The sequence below is a fragment of the Rattus norvegicus genome, chromosome 4, assembly GCF_036323735.1.
Source record: "Rattus norvegicus strain BN/NHsdMcwi chromosome 4, GRCr8, whole genome shotgun sequence".
NCBI lineage: Eukaryota > Metazoa > Chordata > Mammalia > Rodentia > Muridae > Rattus > Rattus norvegicus.
The window spans coordinates 122,362,889-122,382,877 of record NC_086022.1 but is presented as its reverse complement, the minus strand read 5'-3'; the positions used below and the strand labels follow the sequence as shown (position 1 = coordinate 122,382,877).

Sequence of the window (19,989 nt, the reverse complement as noted above, 5' to 3'; positions counted from 1 at the left end):
TGGTGATGTCTTGGATCAGTCAGGAGGGAGCTGTCAGACCTGGGAGGAGAAGAAAAAGCCTCCCAAACTTTGAGCATGTTTTCAATTAGGTCGCTTTCTCCATCTCCTTCCTCCATGTTGTAAGGGGAATGAGAGTAGAGGGTGGAGAATCCTCCTTTGGCCTTTCACATCTGTACCTAATGCCTTGAGCTTGCTTTCAGCTGCGTGTAGAGCCTTGTTTTAGACTGCCATGAGGCCCCACTCTCCATCTCAAGCCATCCAGTCTACCACTGCTCTCTGTCAGATGCATCCCACTGTACTAGGGATCCATTAATGCTGGAGTCAGGGTCCCTTCAGTCTACTGTTGGGGTGTCAAACAGCCCATCTCTGTCTCCTTGCCTTCAGGGGTTTCTGGTATTCTTTCTGCTCCTATTTAAAAGTTCCCAAATAGGCCAGATAACACATATTCTTTCTGGTGGGGTCCTCTAGGAAACTACCAGATAGGAAAATTGTCATATTTCTTAGGGTCAGTGCTTTAGAACTCAAACCCGTTCTGCCCCCTCTGGGGTCCAGCAGACACTAGCATGGTTGTCAAGGCCACTACAGAGTTGGTGGATAGATGGAACAAAGTAGGTTAACAATATCTATTTGTAACTTGTTCTCAGATTCCCAGTCATTTTCACTTTTCTTGTTCATGCCTTTGGTTAGTTCTAGAGTCTGAAAAAGTTGGGTCATTTCTGTTCAAGCGCTTGTTGCTTCCATGAAGAGGCTTTTACATGTACTTGTTCACCATGGCTATTGCTCTTTCAAGCTGTGTTCAGTCTGAAGTTCATAGCTTCAGACAAGTCTCCTTTGCTAGCATGCCTGTAGCAGTGAGCGCTCGTGAATGAGGAACTTCCAAGGCATGAGTGTAAACTGTGGGTTTCCCAGTCTCTTTCCCGCTCTGCGGATCAAGATGTGAATTCTCAGATGTTTCAGCTGCCATGCTTTGGCTCTGCCGTCATGGACTCTAACCCTCTGAAACTGTAAGCCTCCAATTAAACTCTTTCTTCTATATGGTACCATGGTGTATATTACTAAAATAGAATGTAATTAAGCCAGGGGAAATTCCTTGGTACAAAACATGCAAAAACTATTTCAGAAGAGAATATAGCAGGGGGGCTGGGAGAGGGAGAGATTATGAACTACTTCTTTTTCCTCCTTCCCTACAGTGTTACTGGTAGTTTCATTTTAGTGAAGATGGCTTAAGTAAGAGATTCTTCTCAGAGAGCAGGGCTTTCTAGATGCACTTTTAGGGACTTTGGGGTCACCAGTAGCCCTAAATTTCAGAGAACCAGATAGTGTGGATCTTTTAAAGAGCTCCTTGTAGTCTAAGACCTGCCTAGATCCCTGCTGCTTCCTGGGGAGGCTCAGGAGGAGTTGAACTTCTAGGTGAATCCCTTAGATTTCTTTTCTTTGTAGGACCTCTATTTCACCTGGCAATTCAGAGCAGTGGTGCTACCTTCCCATGCTCACCGGAAGACTGAAGGAGGGGCACGTGGCATGCTCAGTGATGTACTGACTCTGCAGGTCTGCGCCCTGTTGTGCTGACAGTCTCTGTGACTGTAGTGATGATTGTTGTTCCATTTCAGATTCCGGGGTGCACCGATTATTCCCGTGGCAGCCAAGCCTGGGGGACCAGAGGCCCCTGAAACAGAAGCTCCACAGGGCATCTCAGAACTCATTGAGGTATTGTCAGCTTATACTCAGGCCTACGAGGGAGGGAGAGGCAATCCTAGCAAGAGGTCTCCAAGGGCCCCTCTCTCACTCTGATGTCAGACTCTTCACCTCCCTTAGAGACTCCAAAATTTCATAAAACCCCTGGACACTGGACTCTGCGGAGTCCTTCCCACCCACTGTGTTCTCTACTCTGTCCCTTCTCTTTCACACTTTCATTCAGACAAAGCAGTGCCTTTGTCTGTTACCTGTCCCTGAAGCCTGCCATTTCCCCCACCCCCTCCTCTCACTCTCAGCGGAGACTCAGCCTTGTACAGCATATCTGATCACAGACTCCATTCCTGTCCTCCAGATTGCACAGGTTTCTCCAGTCAGACCCCAACTAAAGCTTAGCAGCTGGAGCAGCACAGCCTTCGTTGTGGCAGCCTCCACATTTATAGGCATTTTATTTTGTAGAACTATGGGCTTAAGGCTCAGGCTGTTCCTCCAGGCTCAGTGGCAATGTCAGAAACAGGGAGCCCAGTCATCCAGGTAGTCTCGTGCTGTTTCCTTCTCGTGAGCAGGGCGCTGAGAGCATAGCAGAAGCACAGCACAGTGATAGTGCTCACCAGCTTGCCAGCGAATGGGGCTTCAATCTAGGCATCACCCCAGCACTCCTGGTGAATACTGGTTTGACCACTGTCCTTGTCCTTCCCCTGGCCTGGCAGGTGGCCAGCAGACAGGGATGTGTTCAAGGTAGTATGGATAGTGATGTGAAGGAAGGAAATGAGGAGGAAGTGCAGTTACTTCACAGAGCTCAGTCACTCAGCTGGGTGCAGAAACTAGAATGTGTGCTGGTCTTGGCCCACCTACTGCTCTCTGACTGGACTCAAGAGATTCATGGGTGTGGGGTTGAGAGATGGGAAGCCATCCTGCTTAGTGAGACCCTATGTCAAACAACACAAGAAGTGTTTGTGTTAGATAATTCACTCCACGAGTGAACAAAGGTGCAGTGCGGAAGGTAATGGGAGAACCACAGAGATGCTATGAGGCTAATTGAGTTACTAGGAGTGATATGTTTACCACAACAGTGACATGACTTGGCTCACCAGGTCCCATACTTAAGTTCTTTACATACTGGATCTGCAACACTTTCAAAGTTGGAAGGTGAGGAAGAGTGAGATTAAGAAAAGTGTGATGACCTCCCCAGTCACTTCCTGGCAGTATATGGGCATATCCCTCCTCAAAACCCTCATCTATGGTCTTGATTGCACGAATTGTCCTTGCCTGGGATACAGGCTCCTGGACATCACACAGGCCTCATCTGTCATGTGTACTTCCCTCCCCCCATCAAGCACTCATGACAGGCAAGTGTGGAATGTCAGCTTCTCCTGGAGATGTTAGCTCCTCTTGAGAGGACTCTTCTGCAGGGCTGAGTCTCCCCACCTATCACCCTCCTTCATTCCTACTGTATGAAGTAAGTTAGTATGGCCAGCTTTACTATTGCTGCTCCTTTCTGTTAGAGTAGGAGCTCCTTAAGTAGCTCAAGCTGGCCTGGAACTTTCTATCTTCAGCCTGAGCTTCCTACGTTACATCAGGGATAGCAGAAAGAGTACAAATCGTTTATTTCCCTGCTTATCTCAGTGGCAACTCAGACCCAGACCATGGTCAGAATTTGTTGGCGTCCCCTGCACCCAGATCCCAAGCTAAGTTCACATGTGAGCAGATGTTTTCTGGGAGAGGCTCTTGTTATTTTGTCAGTTCTAGAGAACACAAGTCTGGGACCCTGGGATAATTCAAGCAAAATCTAGAGAAATGTGAATATGAAACATGTCTATAAAGTATAACATCTCAGACCAAGTCTCTGTAAATCTCAGACCAAGTCTGTTTTGAATCTCTCCATTATTTTCCCAAAGGAATCATTATCACAAGACAGTGCTTTGAGAATACTTACTGTTGACCATGATACTTAGACATTAATACTACTCTCTCCTGTAATCAGAAAGTAGAAAACTTAAAGAGCCTCTGTGCTCTTTAAAAAAATAGTTATTAGTTCTGACAGCACCTTGAGCACATAAGTCGCCCAAGGAACGCTGGCCAGTAGCACTATTGCATGCAGAAAGTCAGCCATGAGGGAAAGGTGGAAGCCCAGACCCCAGGAGCCTCAGGATCCAGTGAACTTAGATCTCCATTTGTTAGGGCCTGCCTGGCAAAGGGCACAAAAGCTCCATTGTGCAGCCCTTCGCCTTGAACTTCAGGCATAAGCTGTTGCCCCTGGAAGCCAGCCTTCCTCCCTTTCACCTGGAGTTTTCCCTCCATTTGTCCTTCATTCACATGCCTTTCCCTCAAGCATGGTACCAGCTACAGAAAAATCTCTTAAGTCCATGACCTTGTGGAGTGAGAGTAGATAGGGAGTGATGTTAACAGCAGGGAGTGGACTGTAGTGATGGGTGAGGAGACAGCCATACAGAAGAAAGCTCTACAGAGGTCTGCCTGTTGTGGGTGGGTGCCTGGCTCTGGGGTGTGGCATGGCAGGCAAGGCCTGATTGGCATCTGGAAACCAAATGAAGACTCTTGGAACTTACAGCTCAGGGTGATACTGTACACAGGGACCATAAGGCAGATGTCCTGTAACAACTGCTTCAGCTGCAGTGTGGAGGCCTAACCAAGTCCTTCTTCTTACTGAGTTAAGTTGCAGCATTGGTCCCCTGACCTGTGCCAGCTTGAAAGGTGGCCCTGGAGGATGCCAGTGGCATACATGCTTATAGCAGCATTTCTTTTCCAGCTTCTGAAGTCCCAGATTTCCATCCCAACGAGAGACCCCTCTGGACCATTCCTTATGTCTGTGGATCACTGCTTCTCCATCAAGGGTCAGGGCACCGTGATGACTGGGACCATCCTCTCGGGCACTATCAGCCTCGGGGACAGTGTGGAGATCCCTGCCCTCAAGGTCAGTCTTGCCTTGACTTTCCTTTGTCCCAACCCTCACCCTTGTAACAGTAGGAGACAGACCAGGCCCTTGGTCTTCAAAGCAGCAGGGTCTAGTGAAACTTTCTCAAGTCTTCTCTTCTATCTAAGTGGTGAGGTAGCCTGCCCCTCTGTGGCACCATCTGTTTGTTATTCAACCCTCTGGATTCCTGGATTCTAGAACTACCATTTTCCCTAGTCTCATAGTAGTGACTGTATAGTGCATGCAAGTGGTGGCCCACATAAGAGATTCCTAAAATAAACCAAGTCTTCAGGGCTTCAGGGGTAGGGTGAGCTTAAGAGCATGTGGCCAAGAACCTAGGGTGCTAGGTAAAATTCCAAGCTTTCTGGATGTTGGCAAAAAGTACGTGTGACACTATCTTTTATGCTTTGTACCCCAACCTTAAATTTGTGATTCTCTTGCCTTGGCCTCCCCAGCACTGAGATTGTGTGTGTGTGTGTGTGTGTGTGTGTGTGTGTGTGTGTGTGTGTCTTTAGATCTTGGGCACCTTTTTGAGAATCTTTTTTTTTTTTTTTTTTTTTTTTTTTTGCAGTCCAGGTCCTTTATTTCCTTTGTGTCCATTAGGCCATGAGTCCGTATGGAGTGGGCTCCAGCAGCTCAGGCTCCTTCCCGTTAGTCCTCACAAAGTGGGCTTCTCTGGGAGGCGCAGGCTGGCGCTTCAGCTGAACTCAGGTGCCCTTCTCTTTGGCTTCCTTTTTCTTCTGATCGTTCTCCTTCACCCGCTTCAGGAAGCTGTCTCTGCTCTTTGAGTGTTTGATGTGCTCAGTCCGCACATTGATCCTCTTGGCCAGAATCTTGCCTTTAACTTGCTTGTTTATAATGATGCCCACGGCATGCTGGGTGACATTGTAGACTCTTCTGGTTTTGCCATGGTAACACTTATGGGGCATTCCTTTTTGAACAGTGCCCATTCCCTTGATGTCTACAATATCACCCTTCTTGTAGATTCGCATGTATGTGGCCAAAGGAACAACTCCATGTTTCCTAAAAGGTCTAGAGAACATAGACAAGTACTTCTCCTCTTTCCTTTAGTGTTCGTCATTTTGGCGAGTTACTGGAAGATGGCTGCCTCAGCGGAAGGCATCTAAGAGAATCTTAAATCACACATGGTTTTGGTGAAGAGTTGTTCACTGTTAGAAATACAGATCATTCTGCATTCTCAGTGACATAGAAGGTGCCCTGCAAGCCCTTTGAGAATGGAGGCTTAAGTTCCATTTCCTCCTTCAGATACTGTGGCCTGGATGGCCTTGATAATGACTTATTTAGAAGGTTACTTAATTGGGCCTAGTAGCACCCACCTATAATCTAGCTACTAAAGAAGCCAAGGCCAAAGAACTTAATGTGATCCTGTCTCTGACAGAAAAAGTGGGGAGGAAACTGACTATAGCTCATCGTGGAATGCTCACCTGCACAAGACCTTGCAGATAATCTGCCTATGTCTAAGCACCACGGTTTAGCCAGGCTGGCACAGCAAGTGAGCATGTAACTGCATAAGCCGGTCAAAAATGTAGTCCTCATCCTGAGCAAGAATGGGCCATCCTATTCCTGTGCCTTGTGCCACCTCTGGTAAGCTCTGTGTTGGACAGGGAAATTGCATGTTCTAGGGTCAGGGATGAATAGTGCTATATCCTATATGAAGGGCTGGTGGCACAGGGAAGAATTCCCTAATCAGGGAGACCCAGTTGGGGTTGGGGCTGGGGAGCCTGATTTCTTATAAATCCAAGGACTTCTGGATGGTGCAGTCAGATGGCGCAGCCAGGCTGTATTCTTTCCCAAGGATAATTGTGGATAAAAATCCCCTTCTTTTCCCCTAGTGTAGATCTTCCTCTGAAGAGCACATAAGTCAAAGCCATTTTAAGCCAGGGGTTAAAAGCACACAGATTGTACAAAATAAAGCATGAAATTATGAAAATAAACTAAAGTATATGTAACAAAAACAAGACTAGAGTTGTGACTATGTGCTAACCCTTAGTTGGAACAAAAGTAAATTGTTGCTGAGTTTCTGAATAGTTTCTGTGACAGCAAGGCAGACATGGAGCCAGACTGGACCATCTCCTTCAAACCTGGGAAGACACGTTGGCAGCTTGAGAGAGGAGCTAAAGCTAGGAAAGAAGTGTAACAGTACAGCTCTTGGGGGGTGAGCTTTGATCTGGGGTCCTTGGGTTGTCTAATACCCTCCTCTTGAGTGGGCAAACAGACACTTAAGTGAGGACATGTGCTAAGATCCCTGGCCACCCTTTTTACATTTATAAAGGTAGAACTTACCCATTCACATCCTAACCTGTAGTGTCTGGCGTGTGGCAGGTCTTTAGCACCTGCACATCTAACTCTTCTCTTGCTGTGGTATACCTGCACCCCCAGAGGACATGTCAGTGATCTTACTGGTCAAAAAAAACCAGAACTTGTAAGCAATATATTTGAATATTTAGCTAAGATTGCCAAACACAGTGTGGAGGATGAAACCTTCTCTCTTCTGCTTCAAGTAAGGAGAGAGGAGAAAGGAACAAATCAGGGAGAGCTGTTGGGGTGTGGTTATTCCACAGCTTCTTGGATGTTGTGACTGCCAAGGCTGCTGAAATTTGGAGAAGGCTGTTGAGGAAGCACAACTGCAGTGGGGCACCCTTTTGCTGAAAACATTAGGGTATGTCAAGTGGATCCAGTAAGGCATCTCAGAAGATGCTGGGGTGAGGTGGACTTGTTGAAAAAGGATGTGCGGGGGCTCCTCCTGTTTAATGATACAGATCCCTGGTGTACATGACATACCCTATATGTCAGAGACTGTTGTACTAGCAACACCCCTGGACAGGAAGAGGCAGAGAGAGAGAGAGAGAGAGAGAGAGAGAGACACACAGAGAGAGAGAGAGAGACACACAGAGAGAGAGAGAGAGAGAGAGAGAGAGACAGAGAGAGAGAGAGAGAGGCAGAGAGAGAGACAGAGAGAGAGACAGAGAGAGAGAGACAGAGAGAGACAGAGATAGAGAGAGAGAGAGACAGAGACAGAGACAGAGATAGCGAGAAAGAGAGACAGAGACAGAGAGAGAGGCAGAGACAGAGCGAGACAGAGAGACAGAGACAGACTGACTATGACAACTCTTGAGCACAGAGGTGGATCCGGGCTAGGGCTGCTGGTGTCCTATCCCTAGGCCTGTCGTGTGCCCAGAATCTTTGTGGACATTCTGGCATTCTCTGCAGAGGGCTCATAGGCTGCAAATGTGCAGAAGCTCACCTCAGAGCCTGAATCTCAGTTTCTTGACCTATCACCCCTCCAGGGCTCTGATTGGCCAGTGCCTGTCAAGCCTGTCAAGCACAAAGGAATCATAAACTGTGGCCTTCTTCCAATGCACAGTGCCATCCTTGTCAGATTCCACTAATCGATGCAGACACATCTGACCGCGCGAACTCCCTTGGAGGAAGGACATGGCCATTTCAAATAAACAGTGCATTCCCCTGGCCATACCTTGTGGCCTGCTTCTGCTGCCATGTCCACTCCCAGCTGGGGTTGATTAGCTGAGTGAGGAAATGTTGGGGAACAAGGAGTAAATGCTAGAGGTGGGGGTGGAAATTTCGTTTAGATCCCAGAGAGGTTTAAACAGCAAACATCCTGAGAGTCATAGCTTTCTGGCTATCTTGGTCTACAGGTTGGGGGATCCCTCTGGTGAAATTTTATCTGGAGATTGTAGGTGAGTCATATTCCTGGTAGTGATTGGGTACTGGGCTGTAATACCAGATACTCTGAAAGCTACAGACATGGGAAAGAGCATGTTAGGCCTTCAGAAAACCTATACCTAACATTTTCCAGTTCTTTGGGCCCAGGCAAGTTGCACAGAGCTGTAGGGCAGGGGATGTGGAAGGATTGGAGAAGTGCTTGACAAGGCTTCTGCACCAGAAATGGCAGTGTCTGAGTTAACATCTTTGGCTCTTTGTTGCCTTTTAGTGTCACATGTGGAGTTCTAGTTGTGGGTTCAGAGAGGTAAATGTGATATGGCCTAGCTGTAAAGATACTGGTCTCCAAGGACTACTAATAGACTTACTGAAAAAAAAGATGTGCTTTGCAAACAGCTGTGGCCAGCCAAGACCAGACACATAATGGTGAGATGTATTAATGGCATATTTAGATACTCATTTAATTCATGAAACATGTAGAGAGTTGGAATTTGATAGCACATTCCTCCAAGTTGTCATGTTCATACCCACTCAGTCCCAGAGAAGAACAGGAAGACTTTCAACACCACAGGACATGGTTGCTTCTACCTTGGTTATGCTGTGACAACATATGTCTCTGAGCCTTCGTGTATATTGATGCTGACCTCCTAGCTCCTAGCTGACTCCTCAGGACTAGACCCAGGGTGGGCTCTACAAAATATGTGGTTTATAGGAGTAAAATCCTTAGAGCAAATACTTGAATTGATTTTCAGTCAACATTTGGTTGGAATTGGACAGTGAGTGCCCTTGGAGGCTATGTTAACTTCTCCTGGGGCTGTGTCTCCTCCTTGAGGCAGTATCCTGATGCTTTATCAGTAAGGAAAGGTAGAGATGTGCCCTGGGGTCACCCTGTGGTCTTGTTTGAGAGGAGCAAACTGTCATCTTGTGTGTAGAGTTAAACAGCTGCCTTCCTTGGGCCCTGGTCTAGGAAGTAGCTTTCTTTCTCTGATTTTCATCTAGAAGCTATATCCTGGTTTCATTGCTAACTGCTTTCTGCTTTAGAAGAGACATGCTGGAAGGCAAGCCTCTCTATGAATTTGATATTTTCATGGATTGGCTTTGTGGAGTCCATTCTCCAGGTCTGCATGTGCCTGGGGGTGCCAGATGCATGGGCTTGGAGATCATTACTGGCTCTGGTAGAATAGCAGGACAGGAGGGAGGCAGTGGTAGAAATTGGAACAGTCGTGGGTGAACTGTGGCCATACAGCCCTGGCTGTGCTCAGGATTAGGTTCCTCAAATCCACTAAGGCCACTGCCACTACTTCTTCCCCTCACCCTGCCTCCTGCTCCACTTTTTAATTCTGTCTAGTATTGACAGAAAGACCTTACACAGCCAACTGCCTATGTCCAGGTGTCTGACCTGCCATGTAACCCATGGTCCTCACTGTTCTACATGGTACAGCAGACTGTAAGCTTTTGAGACTGCTACTTCATCCCCTAAGTCATATTCATAGCCTCTCAAGATCACATGGTGCTCTCAGTGTCTGCCTCAAGTAAAGTAGGAACTGGGTCAGTCTTGTCACAAGATCTGGGAGACCCTCTGCAGATTTAGCTCAGGTCTGACGTATAAAGCCTATTCTGTGTCATCCTACTTTCTGTTTCATACATCTATCTTCAAACCTCCTTTCTCCTTCAAACCTGAGATAGCATACTCCTGGGATTAATCCCTAATGCTACTCTATCCCAGAGGCTCAATCTCATGGGTCAGGGTTGCCCTCCCCTGTCAGTGAGAGACAAAGCTGAAATGGGAGTCCTGGGGCTTGGAAAACCAGCATTTCTCCTTCCTCAGACACTGGAGAGAGGAAGGAGGTAATGCCTGGGCACGGACGGTGATAAATATCAACTGCCAGCCCTGGAGAGGCACAAGAAAGAGGACAGAGTCGGGAAGAAGGGCCTAGAAGTATAAGACTTGTGGGCTATTGGGAACCACCTACCTCAGGACTGGGCTTTGTGAGAGCCACATCTTAAGCCTTCCAGGTAAGGATGTCTACTCATCTGGAAGCATGCCAAGAGACAGGAGCAGAGCCTTCTTTCTTTTCAGCTGTCGGGAGTGTGAGCTCAAGATGCAGTACATGGGCACCTCAGAGCTGCAGGGCTTTCAGGGAGTTCTCTGGGAGAGCTGGGCTCTGCCAAAAGAAGGTAGAAGAGTAGCGGTTGGGCAAGAAACATGGGTGGCAGCAAGACAGACTTTAGACACATAGGCTGTATTTGAAGCTTTCCTTTCTACTCCATGGGACAGTTACATCACATCTTGAGGCCACTGTTTCTCCTTGGTTAGTCCATGGTGACTTGACAAGATCTACACAGTATGCCTATGGGTAGGGCTGGCTGTCTCTGCCATTGTTATTCTTTGGCTCTGTCTCTGCCATCAACTTCACATAAAGCCCTACATCTTGTCTCCCCTCCACACCCCATAATCCTTTTCACTTGGTCCTTAGAGAATTACAGCTCTGAGCTTTACACACCAAACAATCCAGTACATGCTGGCTCATGAGACTTGGCCTGTGACTTGCTTTCTGTCTTAAGAATGTGAATCACATTTGTCGTGAGGCTATAATATCCTGTGGTCTGAGCAGGGCTTGGCTGAGAATGGACAGTGACAGGTGAGGGTAAGAGATTAATCTTAGGAGGCAGCTAGCAGGGAGGAAGGTTCTCTGCTGTCATCTGAAGTCATCTCCAGCATTTTGTACAAGTTTTGTTCCTGTGGAAATCCTGAAGGCTTTCTCAACCCTCTATCTCAATAACTATCGCACCATATCAGCCTGAGTGTCAACTGCAGTTTGACACTAGTCCCAACCTGTACCTCCATGGTGCCCACACCCTTCCAGTGCTATCTATCCAGGCAGTCTCCCTTTCTTCTGGGCACAGTTCTATGATCTGATAGTCTGCCTTCAGCAACAGTGCTGAGGCCCACAGTGCTCCAAGGGAGGATCTGAGGGGCCTGGTCCTACAACTGTAAGTCCACCCTGTTCTCTTGGGGTTGAGTACATATGGTTATGTTTAGGGAGAGCCAAGGTTGGGCTGCAGTTTCAGTATGGGAGATGTGGCAGCTACAACCTGGGTTATTTGGGAGGGGGCAAGCCTGGAGGAGCAGTGCTGTCCTCTGCCTTGGTAGCCCATTCACTAGTCCTTTAAAATATCTTTGGACTTCTAGGTCTAAGTCCACAGTTAAAACCAAACTGCTGAAGAGTCTTGTCTGACCCTAAGCCCCACCCGACTACAGATCCAGCCCCACCCACCAGAGTCTAAGCCCTATGGTTGCCTGCCAGTGAGAGCACTGCCTGGGTGGACTGGGAGACATGTGCAGGTCCATCCATCCCCTGTCCACCTACAGTCTGAGTTCATACTTCCCACCACTCTTTCTGCTGAGGGGCAGTGTGTAAGAGGGTCAAAGCTTGTTGCGTCATGCTGCCCAACTTGTACTTCTACATGGACAGGTCACTTACCTGTGTGCCACACAGTGGGGAGATGTCATCATCCTCAAATGAGAGTGTGGGGATCACAAAGCTGTCCTAGTTTACTTTTCTCTTGCTAAGAAAACACTGATCGAAAGCAACTTAAGGGAGAAAGGTCTTATTGTCTTACAAGTTTTGGTCTATCATCAGGGGAAGACACAGCAGGAGCTTGGAGCAGAAACCTTGAGAAACACTGTTTACTGGCTTGCTTCCCTGGCTTGTGCAGCTAACTTTTTAAATACAACATAGGCCTACCTGTACAGAGGTGACACTACCTACTGTGGGATAGGCTCTCCCACATCAATCAATCAGCAATCAAGAAAATGTCCCACAAATATGCCCTCAGACCATTCTGATGGAGATTGAGGTTCTCTCTGCTCAAGTATGGTTTGTATCAAGTTGACAAAAACCATGACAATGGCTCAGCAGGTCCCATACTTGGCACCTCATTGCCTAGATTAGGTCACTGCTCCTATGGTTGGCACTACAGGATGTGCTAGCTTCTGCCATCCCCTACTGGTGACCCAGTGGATGCTTATTAAGCAGGTAGGTGGCGGGAGAGTCTATCACTCCAAGTGGATATCTTTTATACAAGCTGTTGTTAGTAGAGTACCAGCCCGGGGAGCCTCACAGACTTGCAAGTGGCCATTACACGTGCATGTCCTAACACAAAGCAAGATCTGCTGTCCTGTGAGGCTTAAGTGGGACTAAGTTGGTTTTTGTTTCTAGGTCAGGATAGTGATTTGGTCAGAAATAGCATTCATGGAGGACTATGCTCGTATATACCCCTGGGCATCATGCCCTGCTAGAGCCCAAAGTCTAGGTCTCAAGTATGCATCCCATTGTTGGAGCACAGGTGAGTCATTCCTCTGCAGTCTGGGCTGCCTTCCTAATGAGGACAGCATCCAGATGGGCCTGAAGGCATTTGTCCTTTTCACCATTACTTTCCTCCCATGATGGGGAAGGTGGCCAGGAAAGCTCTGACTCAGGCTAGCTCACAGTAGATTCTGAAGTATGGTGGGTAAGAACTCACTACAAACTCTGCACCATAGCTTTGGGGCTGCTGTGCCCTCCTTCAGCCATGGCATATGACGTGTCACCAAGGAAAATGTGAGTTGCCGGTAACTTGAGAGTTGGCAGGACTACAATTTGGCACATGAAGTAGGTTCTGTGCTGGGAAGTGAGTGGCAGCCATGGGTTGGAGACCAAATAGAAGTAGCCTTGGTACAGCTATGCTGAGTAGTCAATAGCTATCTAGTGCTGGACTGTGCCTAATACAGGCATGAGTGCTGTGTGGCACCTAGCAGCATCTGCTCTGTGCAGTCTCTGGCCATCTTTCTGTATTGGAAGCATGCTTTGGCTTTAGTGGGCATTGTGGCAGGGTGTGGTCCAAGTAATTACTCTGATTGCCTCCATGAAGCCAGTGCTGCCCTCCCCAGATGTCACTGCAATCTCGTGGTGAGGGTGGACCACTGAATATAATCAGCTCTGGGGGGCCTGCAGTGGATGGAGTATCCCTTATCTTCTAATGTGGTAAATACCTAATCTTGACCCTCAGATGTCTGCACTGTTGCTGAACTAGGGGGAAGGACATAGTGTCCCTGCTAGCATCAGGAATGCTTGAACACACAGGTGAGTGGTGCCTAAAGTAGTTGATGGACATGTGAGGCTCCCTTAGCAGCAGACTGGGAGCTGGACTGCTTGGTAGATTGTGATTATCGAAGAGCAGAGGCAGGAAGCGGCTGTCTGGAAGGACAGTGGAGGAGGCTCTGGTGGGGGTGGTGAGTCAGAACTAAGCTCTAGAGAACTGTTCTGGGGGCTTCATGTGTCTCTGGGCCTTTGAGCATTTTTGCTTTTCCTAGGCTCCCTTTGTCACAGACAGCCTGTAACCACAGCTCCCCAGTACTCACCTGCCTTTCAGGAAGGCCTCCTACCCTATGAAGAGTAAATCCCACAAACAGGGATGTCAGTCCTATCCTTTCCTGGCATTGAATTTGAGGCCCAGTAGGCCCTAATCCAATACGTTTTGCATGTAAGAACAGCAGGAGTCTGCTTGTAAAAATTCAAGGTCAAATCACAGTTGCCTGAATTCCATTCAGCTGGAATCAAGGAATGGATATCTTGACTATAGAGAGCATCTAAGGCAGAGGTTTTCAACCTATGGATCTTGGACCCGGGCAGGGGTCGAGGGGTGTTGCTAAAACCATTGGAAAACACAGATACTTATATTGCTACTCATAGCAGTAGAAAATTACAGTTATGAAGTAGCAATGAAATAATTTTATGGTTGGGGTCACCACAATATGAGGAACTGTATTTAAGGGATGCTGCATTAGGAAGGTTAAGGACTGCTGGCCTGAGGAAATTTTTATCAACTGATTTAGGAGATCTGACTGGGTCTGTGGCATCTCCTGTCTGCACAGGGAAGGAGTCAGAACTTAGTTTGCTTTGCAGGACTCTGGTAGAGAAAATAATTCATTCAGTGCCCATGGTGTTCATTCAGCCCATTGTGAGCACCCGCTCTGTGCAGGAGCCAGGCCAAGTCACAGCTGTTGTCAGAAGTTACTTCTTCAGCACAGGGCACTGAGTGAGTGAGTGAGTGAGTGAGTGAGTGAGCGAGCGAGCGAGCGAGCGAGTGCCTTATTGAAGTGATAAGGGGCAAGAGAGCTGCCTTTGAGAATAGGCTAGAAGTCTTCTACAATTCAAGGGACCCAACTACTCAGTGATCCCTGGGAAGAGACTGGGGCACAGCCAGTATTTCCGTGACCCAGGAAGTACTATGCCAGCAATCCCTTATTTCACCTTGTGCAACCCATCTGCCAGCTGGGGGCTGACCCTCTCCAGTGCTGCCTACCAAGTACACTTACAGCCCAGGAGGGCTGAGCCCTTTCCTGCCTGGTTTCACTTTGAGCCTCAGCTGGGATCTTTGGTTTTGTTTTTCTCCTGAAAGGAGAGTTGAGTATTTCCTGAGTGTCTGTAAACCACTGCACCACTTAAAGTGAATACTTACATTCTCTCTTTAAAAATAAAATAAAACAACAATAAAAGCACTGTGAACATTGCTGTAATTGTTCACAGGCTTTAACTTGTAATAATTACAGGGAGCAGGCACATGAGATGCCTAATTAAAATAGAGACACTTGTCTGCTTTTGTTTGAAATTTTAGTAAAATACTCCATTATAACATTTTCTTTTAAAAACTAAATTCTGTCCATTCGGAGTTTGGGTATTTTTGGTTTTGGGGTTTTTTTTGTTGTTGTTGTTTTTTGTTTTTGTTTGTTTTAATTTTCTTCAGAATATTTAAATGAACAATTTCTGGGCAATATTCTGGGCAAGGGTCACTCAGGAGTCTGGGCCTGCCTTGTAGGTTACTGAACTGTTAGCATACAACTGTGGCAGAGCCTCTTCCTGGGTTGCCTGTCCAGGATAGCGTTTGTGAAGACCTCAAATATGGAAACAGTGCTGAGGACCAGCCGGGCCTGTGCTGCTTTGGTGCTGCTGATATCACCTTCTACTGGCTTCACCCTCTGGCACATAGACACGGATGCCTACAAGGTGAAGCAGACATCCGAAGTCTCAGGGAGCAGAGACTTCTGAGGGGAGGCTGAGCTGCTGAGGCCAGGTTTACAGGCTTCCATACTAATGCCAGGGTCTTGTGGTGAGAGGAGCTCAAAGTATTGTAGACCATAGCATAGCAATATGGTGAGCCTTAAAAGTATTGAGGAAGTGAGCTTACCAGGGCTTGGTGAAGGTCAGAGCTGTGGGAGAGACATGTTATGTTGGCCCCAGACCTCTAGCCTGAGGTAACAGTACCCTTGCTAAGAATGAGATCCCTGAAGGTCCACAAATAAGCAGGGTTTATAGCCAGGGCTGTGGCTTAGGTTTCAACAAAGTAGAGGTGACTGAGGGAACTCCCCACCCCCCACCCCTACACACACACTTGATAGGATGCAAGCTAACAGACAAATTTGTAGCTCAAAGTTTGGGATATTTTCTATCAGTGCATCCTAGCCTTGCGCTTAGGTTTCTAGCATGAGATGATTGGGAAAGTTTTTAAAAACCTAGCCATAGAGGACCCATCAGAGCTGCTTCTGATATCTCAGCCTCTTGCTGCAGGAGCTATCCCCATTCTGAAAGATGGGGGGGTGCTTCTGGGGACCCCAGAGAGAGGCAACCCTTGCCTACTAGGGCCAGGTAACAGAGAGGGCAGCCCCCTGCTTCCCAGCCTCTTGCCTCCTCCTCTGCTGCTGCCGCTGTGAAACAAACCGGGGTGCCTGGGCGGAAGGTCAGGAGTTTAAAAGCTTGTTTGATTCAAGACTGGGGTAAGAGACAGGAGGGGAGTGCGCTGGTTTTATATGTGGATCCTGGTATTTTCTTTTGAGCTGGGGCGGAGAGTGGAGGGGCAGGGAGGGAAGGCAGGCTGCCAGAGGGAACATTGCCAAGCAGAGCACTGCTAATGCAAACCATACGGCTGGCAGGCAGGCAACAAGGCCCATCTCCTGGCCTGCTTAATGCAGTCCTTGCAGGCAGGCAGGCAGGCAGCCTGGGCAGCAAGGCTGCTTAACCCTTCAGGTGCTGAGCCAAAAGCAGGCCTTTTTACTTCAGCATATGGCCATTTCTATGCTAAGCCATAGAAAGTAGAAGGTTTAGCAGTGACGTTGACTTTCTACTCACTGGGTGCCAGCAACACTATTCTTCCCATTTGTGATGACCCAAAGTCCCTCCATCATTCTTGGAGTCTCCTTTTCTGGGGTTGGGAAAACCATGGTGAACAGCCATAAGTCTACAGCAGGTAATTTTCAGGCAGCTGCACTTCCAGAAAGGAAGCCAGATTTGCCCAGGGCTGTATAGCCAGTGTTCACCATTGTCTTCCCACTCTCCTGCTCCTCCCACCTCACACACACCCGCTATTTCCCAGCACAGCAAGCGTAGCCCATATTAGTCTCTGGCCATAAATGTGGAGGCAAAGCCTATACAGACCAGGTACCAATGATATCAGAGTAATAGTCAACTTGTGTGCAAAGCCCACTGCTGGAATCGAGAGATAGATAGAGACAGAGACTTGTCAGATTTGCTGAAGGCCTGCGGTAAGGAGTCTGAATAGCTGGAATAATGCAGAGCCAGGTGCAGAAGCAGGTTTCAGAGCACCATAGAACTTGGCTCCATTTATACATATACTCAAGTTTATACAAGTGCGTCAGAAAAGGTCTGGAAGGAGACAGCACAGTGTGAGCAGTGGCTATCTTGGGGGAGTGACAGACAGTGGAATTTAGGGAGCTCAAAGAGCTTACATGTTTTAGTCTGTGTAATTGGTGTTTAACTCTTTACAACAAGTCAGCATTCATCAGTTTCTCATGGGGCTTTTATGGAAGAAAAAACATAGAGTCAGAGAAAGAAGAACTTTTGTTTCACTCTCCCATGTCTCCATTACCTCCCTTGTGTGCCCTCACCCAGCCCAGCCACTGCAAAGCCATTCTCTGCTGGGGAGGCTTCTGGTGGGTCCTCCCTGTTCTGGTGGGCCTATGGCTTTCTTTGCTATCTGCAGGCTAGTCTGACCCACTTGGAGCTTAGCACAGTTGAGGCTTACCATGAAGTAGCCCAGTCTCTGGGTCCCACTGTACTGGGCCTTCTCTACAAGTGTCAGCCTTGTCACGAGCATAGCTCCTTGCTTCCCATCCAACAGTTTTCCCTTTCAACTCCCAGCCTTTGGTTCTTTGCCTGTGTGCCCTTCTCAAGAAACACACATGGCCTGCTGTTTGGTACACCAGATCTGTGGTCTATAGCCCCCTGTGCATACATAGATGATTCTGTCCTTTTCTCAGGGCTCCATCTTCTCTATCAATGCTTTGTAGATACATTATTTTAGTACTCCTGGCTTCTGCTCTGACAATGATCCACTCTTGTTTACCTATTTGTTCTTCCTCAGACATCAAAACTAGGTACTTCCTGTTCGTTAATAGGCAAGGAGAAATCATGGCTATAAGAAATCAAATCCCATATTCTATGTGTGGATCTTGCTCCAGTGTGCATGTACCTTCTACCTAACCTCTGTAGCTCCTGTGATTGTTTGAAGCACTCTTGGCAATGTTACACTTGGTCTTTCCAGCTGCTCTGTGGGTCCTAAGTGGGACTCTGCCCTATAGCAATTCTTGGCAGTTCTTAGCTTTGGGCTCTGCAGGCCTTCATGGTCATCCTCAGTCTTAACTTAGACTGTGGCATGGAGTGACCACTTATTTCCACAATTCAAGCAGTTTAATCCCAGAAACTGTATGTAGAGGAGGAGAAGGGGTATCATAGCAGATGAAAATGTAGACATACAGAGATCTGCTTCTTAGAGAGTCTAAAACCCCAGTTAAGAAAGGGATTTGGGCCTGGCACAAGAAGTTCCTGGAGAACTCTGTGGTGGAACCCTACGTTGAAGAGCAATGTTTGACATGGTTCAGTTATACCTTCCTGAAGGACTTAGCAATGAGGACCCTTTCTTCTGGCCAATGCTATGGAAACTTGCTTTGGATCTCTCAGGAACCTAATTTGCTAAAGATATGTTCCAGGGACAGGCAATCAGGTACCTTGTGGCCTACACTGGGTATCATGCTCTGGGGTGGGTCATGGGTCTGGGGCTAGCAGCTTGGACCTTCTGCTCCTCTGCTCTTTATAGCTCAGGGGTGTACGATAAGTTGCTGAATTCCACTGAGTTGTGGCTCCCAGCCAAACCTCTTTCTATCAGGAGACACCAGGCCATTGAACATGCCCTGAGAACTCAAGACCTTACTGGAAGTATCTAGCAGAGGGGAGTTTTGGAAGAGCCTCTGCCCACTTTTACTGTGAACAGAGATCTAGCCTGTAGGCTCCCAACTCAACACCTGACCTTGTGGCCCACATGAAGTGTTAGGAGACAGTGGTGGGAAGCAGGTGGCCAGCTTGTAAAGGCCAAGAGTAAGTTGCTCAAGCCTCCTTCCCGTGGCCATGGCCAAGGTCCGTAGGGAGCCCCATGAAGCTTTTGATGTGCCGCTGGTGCTTGGCTCCACCATGCTTGTTTGCCTAAGCACTGCTCCTGCCAGTTCATTCGGACCTTCTCCTTCTTTTAAAAACATGCTTCTTGCCAAAGGTTATTTTGGATCTGTTTTTGTTTATCAGGTAGGATTGTTCCAGCACAATTGAAAGCAGACCCACATGTTGACACGCATTGGAGCTGCTTGCCAGGGCACGCGCACATATACACACGCAGGATATGTGGGAGTCAGCCAGAGCCCTTGAGTATAAGTGACTTGAGCATGGGCTCCAGGAGACTTCTCCATAGAAGACTTGTATCTTATAGATGCTCTCTAGATGCAAGTGTGGACTAAATGTAAGCAGAAGCTAGGGAGAGAACCTTTTAGGATAGGTTGATGGGGTTTAGGAGCTAGCTATCTCTGCTGTGCCTGTATAGGGGCCTTCATTACTCTAGACTGAGGATTCCTTCACTGTGACTGAGTTCACTCATTCTCAGGCTGCTGTGTGAACTCTATGTGGGACCAGAGCTGACCAGATATAGGTCAGAAGCAAAACAATGGGACTGCCAGGCCCTGGGGCTGGACCTCCTTTCTAAGGCAACAACCCTTTCTTTGGAACACAGCTGGGTGTTTTCTGCTAGAAAACTTGTGGTGGGTTCTTCTGAACATCACTCCCCATATGCACGCCATGGACCTGGCTGCATACAGACTGCCCAGAGGAGCCAATTCTGGAACACTCAGTTGTATTCTGCTGTCCCTTGTGGGTCTATGGCACCTGGAGGCATGTACGTTGCAGGGAGACGAGGTGGCTAGGCTTGACCTCTTTTCAATTCCAGGTCAGCTTTGCAGGGAGGCAATCAAGTGCACCAGTTCTGCTATGGGTCTTACTAGGAAGCAAACACAATCCAGAGTTGAGGTCTGTCTGCTCACATTGGGTTACCTGTGATAGCAACTGAAGTCAGAGAGTTCATTTGCTTCCCCAACTGAAAAATCAGAGTGTTCTTTCTGAGCCCAACTTCTAGCAGCAGTGTCTCTCTCCTCTGTGTCCTGTTTCTACTGTATTTGGCTCCAATACAGTATAATCTGGTACAGCTCCAGGCTGGCCTGCTCAGGATGCCCTCCAGCCCTTCCTACCTGGCAGTGCTCTGCCACACCAGGGTTCAGCTTCCTGCTGTCT

The 19,989-nt window shown here is 47.8% G+C and overlaps 1 protein-coding gene across 3 annotated transcripts in view; it reads left to right on the top strand.

Moving 5' to 3' along the window:
• Eefsec (eukaryotic elongation factor, selenocysteine-tRNA-specific) overlaps positions 1 to 19,989 on the top strand; it is a 196,143-nt gene that overhangs the window by 90,172 nt on the left and 85,982 nt on the right. For all 3 annotated transcript variants that reach the window (NM_001109249.1, NM_001398914.1, XM_039108166.2), the window contains 2 exons: positions 1,611 to 1,707; positions 4,460 to 4,624. In NM_001109249.1, coding sequence (NP_001102719.1) covers positions 1,611 to 1,707; positions 4,460 to 4,624 — 262 coding nt within the window. The remainder of the gene's footprint in view (positions 1 to 1,610; positions 1,708 to 4,459; positions 4,625 to 19,989) is intronic.